At 43.1% G+C, this 9,204-nt stretch overlaps 1 protein-coding gene across 1 annotated transcript in view; it reads left to right on the top strand.

The window, feature by feature from the left end:
- The first annotated feature begins 533 nt into the window (after positions 1-533).
- dlgap2a (discs, large (Drosophila) homolog-associated protein 2a) overlaps positions 534-9,204 on the top strand; it is an 83,553-nt gene continuing 74,882 nt past the window's right edge. The window contains exon 1 of the mRNA XM_066650520.1: positions 534-1,229. Within this exon, the coding sequence (XP_066506617.1) occupies positions 534-1,229 (696 nt within the window). The remainder of the gene's footprint in view (positions 1,230-9,204) is intronic.

Below are 9,204 nucleotides of genomic sequence, written 5' to 3'. Positions count from 1 at the left end.
TCTAAACCAATGTCTGAGGAAATCTCTCACCATGAATTAGCTGCTGTCTGCAGTCTCTGACGTGTGGAGTTCATATTTCTGGACTTCCTCTGATTGTGGACCACAATGTCACAATTATTATGGTCTGCGTCGACATGATGTGCAGTTAAATTTCAGTGGTGTGTGTCAGTGTACAGTGCAGGGTTCACAGGGAGGTGGGACCTATGTGTTGCTTACAGCGTAGGTTTAATGCCGAATCATGCATCTGCCTTTAATTCCAAGGCAGTGGACAGTGGCTTTAAGTAAAAATTTCTAAGGCCTTTGTGTCCACTGCAAAGTAGCATCCATTCTTTCAGCAGCTGTAACTTTGTTGCATGTGGAGGGGATGTTTGTTGTCTTTTGTAACACTGCTAATGTCATGAGCTCCATTACCATGCCATAATTTCATCTACAACACCAAGCATGTTGAGAATAAAAAGAAAAGATTAGTGGTGAAAGGTTTCCCAGAATCTTGATGGTACTTCTGCCCTCCGTTAGGTGGTGGCTCGGGGAAGATGAACCGAATCCCGGCCAACCTCCTGGACCAGTTTGAAAAGCAGCTGCCCATCCACCGGGATGGCTTCCACACGCTGCAATACCAGCGCACCTCCACCACTACCACCACTAGTGAACAGCGAAATGAGAGCCCCGGGCGCATCCGCCACCTGGTGCATTCGGTGCAGAAGCTCTTCACCAAGTCCCACTCGCTGGAGGGCTCGTCCAAGATGAACGGCACCAAGAGCGACACGCGCTCGGAGGCTGGCCACCACCACCACGGCCACCACCACGGCCACCACAAACACAGCAAGAGGAGCAAGAGCAAGGAGCGCAAGGGCGAGTCCAAGCACCGCTCAGGGATTGCCGGGTGGTGGAGCTCTGATGACAACCTGGACAGTGACAGCACCTACCGCACCCCCAGTGTCATGAGCCGGCACCACGTGGACCACATAAGCCACTGCTACCCGGACTCGGTCCAGAGCCACTTCGGCGACCTCTCACTTAAGACCTCCAAGAGCAACAACGACGTCAAGTGCTCGGCTTGCGAAGGGATGGGAATGGCTCCCGAGGGGAAGTTCATGAAGCGGAGCTCTTGGTCGACGCTGACTGTTAGCCAGGCCAAGGAGGCTTACCGCAAGTCCTCGCTCAACCTGGAGAAACCTATGATGCCTCAAGACCTCAAGTCCTCCATGAGGCCTTGTCATTATCTGCAGGTCAGTCTCGGCCGGGGATTGAGATGGAGCTTCTTTGGCTTGCTTGTGGAAGTCAGATGTTGTTATGTAGTTCAATGCTTTTCAAAGGAAAGGGTCTGTGTGAAAAGGTGTGTAGAGACCGAAGGGTAAAACAGGGGATGAGACAATGAGACCATTTGGGAAATTGGGTTCTGTTTTATTAGCGTCCTGTAGCACTAATGTACCATTCAGCACCAGGCATAATGTCTTAAAAGCACCGCAACTGGGTGCTGATGACCTCCTGCTCTCCAGTCCAGCTGCTGCTGAGAGGTTTTTGATTATGCCCTGATGATGGAATGTGAAGTAGGGTTGACAGACGTCTGGGTGCATACAGAGTATAGATGGGCACGCCTGCACCCCTCTGCCAGTCAGTCATACACTAAATAGGTGAAGTGATTGAACATTAAAATGGATCTTACTGGGTTATGAATGAGAAATGAAGAACAAATGAACTGTAAATATATGTTTTATTAACTGCATTTATCCTGTGTATGTGCTCTGAACAAATGAAAAACAGAAATAATATAAATATAATAATAAATATATCAATATGAGGTGTAGTGTGGTGGACTTTACTTTAAGTATGGTCCATTAGTCCATGCAAGAACTACCCCTTCTTCCTATACCCTCCTCCAAAGGTTACATAGTGCAGTCTCTGCAGTGCTGAGTTTGGAGTAGTAATGACAGAGGTTCTGTTCTCCCCACTACAGCTTGGCAAAGCATCACAATGATTTCAATGTACAAATATTACATATTCCTCATTTAATACCAAATTCCACACATTTTTTACTGCTCACAAATTTAGAACAATCAGTGTATTTTAATTTCTTAGTTTTCTGTCTGTAATTTTGTATAATTATTTGCACTCATGCACATTTCATAAAAATGCAACAACGTGTTCTTTACCTTACATCATGGAGTCCTTCTTTTCTTCCTTATCGGGGTGTGATGTCCCCTTTTAAAGGGTCATAGAAATGGCTCCCTTGTGTGAAGTCTGTCACGCTTTACTGTAGAGTGGCGATGCAATGCTTTTGGCTGAGAGCAGATTTATTAGCTCTGCCAACAGAACTGGAGGACTGGATACCCCCAGGAGATACGCTAATGTTAGGAAATATCGGTAACAGTGATCCGTATTGATTGGCATGGATTGCTTACTAGTAAAACACATGAATGCATCATTGTTTTCAGCTTGTATTATTCAGCGGACACTTCCTTTTCTCCAAATCTTCAGACAAATAGCTTGACATGGGGAGTGGGGGATGACTTTCATTCGTTCCCTCCCTCGGCTACTATTTTTGCCACTGGATTGTCAGCAGCCGTTATAAGCAGCTAAAGAGCAAGCCAGTTAACAGTCCGGTCTGGTCTTTACAGCCCTGCTCATAAATAGCTCTGACTCACAGAAAGGCAGTGGAACTCAAGAAAACACTCAGTGGAGGCCATCAGCAGTGGCATTGGCATGGGACTCTGGACAGGGGACAGGGCTAAGCAGCAGGAAGAGCCCAGATTCAAACTGAGATCACCTCTTGGTATTAAACTCCAGCTGGGAGACCCTGGCTTTGTTCTTGATGACTCAGCAGAAATCTCATAATCTGTGGTCATTAACTGTCCAACTTGGCCAGTTGAGGATTAAACATGTCAGATGTTAAGTTAATCCAGCGTTTCTCAAAGTGGGCAGCGTAGGTATTGCAGGTGGGGAGCAAGGAAACAGAAAAAACAAGCATTTCTTTATTGACTTTCTGTTTTGCCAATAAAGCTTACTCAGTAAAAAGCATCCACTCACAATAGCTTCATTAAGCTTTTATACATAATAAAAGAACATTAGATAGGAGACCAGAAAAATGTAGCTTACCTGGAACCAAAATATGCTGTTATTCGCAAACACTTATTTTGAACATGCGCCACAGAGATTGACGTGTTTAGGCAGCGAGTCTGAGAAGGGTCTTCTTTAGGCCTTCATTAAGGCCCCTGTTCAAACATAAAGCTGCTTCACTGGCCTCCTACTCACCCACAGAGTCTGGTTTATAAAGTTAGTTTTCACCAGCTCTGGGCTTGAGGTCAGTAACGAGAGCAGAACAGATAACAATGACGGTTAATTACAGTTATAAAAGCGGCTTTATAAAACCATTAGGGAAACAGAGGAGGATCTGAGAGTTAGTGAACGTTAATATTAGCAGTTTTCAGGTTGTGAGAAAGTGCTTTAAAACTGCAGCAAGTTAACGTTAGTCTCTGGTTGTGTCCCAAACTGTACACTGCTGCTCTGAATAGTACGAAAATACATATTTAGCTACCACCCTTAGCAGTGCTCTCTGTAGGGCAGTATGTAAAGTTCCATAGTGTGTTGTTTGGGACTCAGCCTCATGTTAATGTTACTCAAACACTGTTCCACATCATTATAAATGCAGTACTTCATGTACTTTGTAGTACTTAAAGATATTTATGCAGTATTTATTTACAGGAATCAGCTTATAACTCATATTTTGGATGTGTGGTGAGCTTTGACTCTAATGTGTCCCTCATCAATATCAAACTCACTCCTACACCCTTGCACCTGCCTTTGCTCATTTTTGCACAGATTGAAAAGTGAGAAACTGAAGCACAGTTTAATTACTAGGCCACGTTTCTGTGTTTTTGGATATTGATGTTAATGTTGTATCTAGTGTTATAATTGTAAGCTACTGATTTAGAGATAGAAGTTGCTGTTACTTGAATAAATTAGAAAATTGTAAATTGCATGTGTATTTTATTACCATTTTTGGGGCGATATGGTACAGGTGGGGTGCAGAAGTTCCCCTTCGTCTGAGGTGGGGAATGATAGAAAAAGTTTGAGAGCCACTGATTTAATCATAGGTTAGGTAGGGACATCAGAGTTATTAAGCAGTGGGCTTTAGTAGCAGCTCTTATGAAGACTTTATTAAGACACTATAGGTCATAAAGAGTGGATGCTGGCCTGGTGAGATTAAGTAGTCGTTATAATCTATATTCCCTCATTACATGGAACAATAACTTAAAGTCAAGAGAGATTTCTGGCTCCTACCTGAATGTGGTGTGTGAGTGTGCCATCTGCTACACCAGTGGTGTTCTGTTAAAATGAAAGGGACACTATTTTACCTTAGAATTACAGCTTCAAAAACATTGTTATGCTTCACTGAGCTGTGACACGGAGAATAGAGCATCTGTTGTTGCTACTCTCCGCACTCAGGCACAGCACTGCAGCAACTGCACTGTGTAACTTAAGAGGGTAAGAAACCACCTTCACTCCCCCTCCACCTTGATTTCAGGACCATGCTGTAAAAGTGACACTAGGGGAAACACTAGGTAAAATTTTGGATTTTTTGCTCCTTGGCTCCTACCGTTTCAGTGTGTAATTCACTTTTAAGGCACTGTTCTGAAATCAAGGGGGAGGTGGAGGGGATGGTTTCATACCCTCCTTCAAAAGTTACATAGTGCAGTTTCAGCAGAGCTGAGATCAGATTAGCAAAGACATAGGCTCCATTCTCCCTGTTACAGCTCAGTGAAACATCACAGTGAATATGAAGCTGTAGTTTTTGAAGTTAAGTTCTGCCCTGTGTTGCTTTAGAAGTAAAAGAAAACAAGACCAAATTTTAAGAGACAACATTCATTAATTCATCATCTGTAACTACTTCAGGGCCGCGATGGGTCCGGATCCTCCTCGGATTCACTGGGTGCAAGACAGGAACACACCCAGGAGGGAGTGCCAGTCCTTCACAGGGCGACACACACTCACACATTCACTCACACCTACAGACACTTTTGAGTCACCAATCCACCTACTAACGTGTTTTTGGACCGTGGGAGGAAACCAGAGCAGCCGGAGGAAACCCATGTGGACATGGGGAGAACACACCTCCAAACAGACAGTCACCCGGAGCGGGACTTGAACCCACAACCTCCAGGTTCTTGGAGCCCTAGCTGCAACATTGTCTACCCGTTTTCTTTCAAAGTCTGAAGCTCAAATATGTCCATCCACACTGTGTAGTGCACAATGTAGGTCATAAACTAAAGGCTTCTGCACTAGAATAGTGCTTTGTATGTGAGAAAATAAGCTTCACGTCCCTGTGCCCAACATTTAGTGCCCTGATTGTGTGTAGTAGTGAAGTGCACTGTGTAGAGAGTAGGGCACTATGGGCAGTTCCTACCTTTCCGTTTCATGTGGCATTTTGAGACAGTACAATCAGACTCAAAATGCGACTGGTTCTAATTAGGCACTGTGGATTTTTAGTACACTCGATTTTGACACTTGTAACTACATACATACTCAAACACTTGATAGAATTGGTATAGAGTGCACAATGGGCACACAGCTCTTATTCTTGTCAGAAATGAATCCATCTTTTGGGTTGAGGCAGAAATCTGTGTTGGTGATCTATTAGTTAGATGATGACCAGAAAATGTATTGCTTGCATAATACTGTGTATAAACCCAAGATTTTCACGTATATTAAGTCGATTCTCTTCTCTTTTGCCATGAATACTTTACGCCGAGTCAGAGCAGCTATAATAATAGCCAAGGTTCAGTGTTAGATGGACATATGGTTACACTGTGGCTGTGCTGTGTGTAACTGTAATATTTCATTAAACACAAATTCTGATGACAGTGTATTTAATATCATCTTGTGCTAATTAGCGGCCACGCTATGGGAACATAGGAAAATTGCTGGGTTGTAGACCAGGCTCTGACGGTTCAATCAAGTCTGAGGTGTGTCAGCTCCTAATAGCTCAACGAACCCCTCAGTCAAACGTGTTACGTTAAGTGGGACAATGTGCGGTATCTGGAGGGGTGGGCAAATGGGGCGGGGCATTAATTCATTGGATCCCCGATATCAATCTGTCGTCATTAGATACTAATTAGGTTTTAGGTTTGTGTTTATCAAGCATGTCAGATAGGATTAATCACTGGCATGTGTCGCAGTGACCCGGACCACCTGATGGCCAGTGATTCTGATGCATCGGTGTGCGCTGTGCTTTCGTGGGCCCTAAAAATAGCTCGGTCTATCTGTCTGGCTGCTGCTGCTGTTTTTGGCAGCTGTTATCAATGCGGACCTCAGTGACGCACACAGTCGGGGGGCCATTTATGCCCCCTTCACTCTGAACTAAAGGTGGAATCTTCCACCTCAGGATGAGTTAAGGGGTGAGCAAAGGGAATAAAGAAGCGTGATTTTTTTTTTTTTTTGTATGTTTGTTTAGTTTTTCTTGGTGGGGTGGGGGTGGCCTTTATCAGTAAGGTCAGATCAGCAAGGGAGGCGTAATCTTTTGCCCAGGGATGTGGTCTGCAGTGCAGAACGATGCTAAAAGTTTTGACCCATTTGTTGTTGTTTTTGTGCAGTGGTGTGGCCTATTCTGTGTTGTTAAATCACTCAGACACTGCAGTTTCATACTGATATTTTTTTTCGGGGGGTGTCACTTGATTATTGCCAGGCCTCAAGAAACATCAGTGGATTGAAAATGTCACATGTCAGACAAAGACGAGACATTCTTTGATCAATCGGCTGCACAAACTGGAATCGCAATGAAGGAGGAGGCCTTGAGCGGTGTGTCTCCGTGTTAGAACATCATGCTAGCTTTAGCCTACACCAGAAAGATTTGGACCAATGGCTGAAGTATATGTGTGAATAAATCAGTGTCGGTCATAAAGACCCATTCAAATACTTTATTTAAAGAAACCAGAAAACTGAGATTCTACTCGTCCTTTGATCCCTGTATGTATACCAAAACACGGTCTTCAATGGGAACTATGGCCTTTGGAAACCACTATGGCAGCAGTGACGTTAAGCACTGTTTACTTATTGTGTATTCACATGTTGTTTTTGCTTTTTTAGACTGAACACAACTTAGCTGTGCCTCAGATCAGTGTTGCCATCCACTGATCCAAGGAGTGTTTGAACGTCTTCAAAAGACCGTGGTATCATTTTATGAGCTGCCATTGTGAGTCGGATAAAAACAAATAGGTTCACTACTGGCTTGAAAGTAGTTGGTGCTGGATGTCTGCATTTTTTTCATGATTGAAGTCTCTCTGGCTAATCAGCACTCTGCAAGATTTACACAAGCTGGTTTAGGTCCTAGCTGATAGTGTGACGTACTCGCGTGAACGTGACTTCAGCTCAAGCAAAAGCTGGGGGATATATCAATACATTCCATAGTATTTTTTACACGATTTTGAAAGTGACCATATTCGTTATATCGACTATGACAAGGATACGCATGTTTCCATCTGAGTACAGGGTGGGCCATTTATATGGATACACTTTAATAAAATGGGAACGGTTGTTGATATTAACTTCCTTTTTGTGGCACGTTAGTATATGGGAGGGGGGAAACTTTTCAAGATGGGTGGTGACCATGGTGGTCATTCTGAAGTCGGCCATTTTGGATCCAACTTTTGTTTTTCAATGGGAAGAGGGTCATGTGACACATCAAACTTAAACAGAGAACGCACTTCTCTTTGGTCGTCATTTTTTTTGACCCGTCTACAGGGGTTTGTTGGTTTTGTGGCGACACTGAGAGAAATATCAGTGCTTTAAAAAAATAATAATAATAAATAAAAATAATTATTAAAAAAAATATTTTAGCTCCATGTCTGAAAGAAACTAATTTTTTCCTCAACACATCTGTGAAGACAATAAAACAGACTGACTTTTAGAATCAAAGTAATTCTTTATACATAAAAATCACATTAGATAATAAGATTAAACATAATATTAAATTGTGTATATGAACACAATGATAAAAAAGCTTAGATGCAGGCAGTTTGTTTCTTAATGCGAGTTTACTTGGAGTGTGCACTGTGTAAAAGTACTATCTAGGAAAATCTCAGACCAGGTCAGGACAGTTTTGGGAGATACTCAATATTTAAAGACTCCTATCAGAATCAGGGCAAAAAAGCTTGATCGGGACTTCACTATTTTTTAGACATACCGTTTGATAATTACGGTTAGATAATGCAGCACGTTTGGTGTTAAAAATAAACACTAATACTTTGACATTATATTTTGTCTTGGATTTCGTAATATCGTATCATATTGTATCGCAAGTAGTACTTGTTCTGATTTTGTGCTGTTTCTTATACAAAGTGCAGACACTTTACAATTGTCCTGCCCCATCATCTCTCCAATCACAACACTGGACAAAGCAAACCAAACACAACAAGCACAAAGAAATAATAGCACCAATTAAATATGAACGAAGAGAACAGAGTGAAAACAGCTCAAATCCAGAGCTCCTCGTTCTTCACTCCTGGGCTGTGACTCATTTTCATTTAAAGGAACTGGCACTGAAATCGGTCACTCTGGACATGGGGAGAAGGCTGCTGTGGTGTTTGTTTACTTTAATAAAAGAGGAAGAATATCTGTCCCCTTTAAATGCCTTAGTTCTTGGAGCGCTGGCCGGGGATTGGCTGGAGCAGATTGGTCAAGCAGACGTTAAAGGACTGGAGCGGCTGGCAGCGCTGTGCTGTGGCGGAGAGTGAAGTGGCTTCTCTGGACGTTGTGAACGGGATGTAATGATGGAGTGGAGGAGCGCAGGTGTTAAATTGGCTGAAAGAGCCAGCCATTCTACACTAGCTGAGTGAGTCACCGCTAACTGGCACACTCTTCACACTCGAAAACATACTTCCCTTTGGGCCACACAAACACACACACCATTATTCTATCATTTTTGCATGTTCTTTGGGTTCGTACATTTGCTTCTCTCTCTCTCTCTCTCTCTCTCTCTCTCTCTCTCTCTCTCTCATATCCCCCTCCTTTTTTTTTTTTACCCCTTTCTCTCTTTTACTCTCCATCTCCCTCTCACCCTCTTTATCTCTCTCTCTCTCTCTCTCTCTCTCTCTCTCTCTCTCTCTCTCTCTCTCTCTCTCTCTCTCTCTCCCTCTCTCTCTCTGTGTGTGTGTGTATGTGTGTAATTGGTGTACTAGGCTTGATTGGTGTTGGAGCAAAATAGATTGT

The sequence above is a fragment of the Hoplias malabaricus genome, chromosome 1, assembly GCF_029633855.1.
Source record: "Hoplias malabaricus isolate fHopMal1 chromosome 1, fHopMal1.hap1, whole genome shotgun sequence".
Taxonomy (NCBI): Eukaryota; Metazoa; Chordata; class Actinopteri; order Characiformes; family Erythrinidae; genus Hoplias; species Hoplias malabaricus.
The sequence above is the reverse complement of the archived record's forward strand: the minus strand, read 5'-3'. Positions and strand labels throughout refer to the sequence as shown.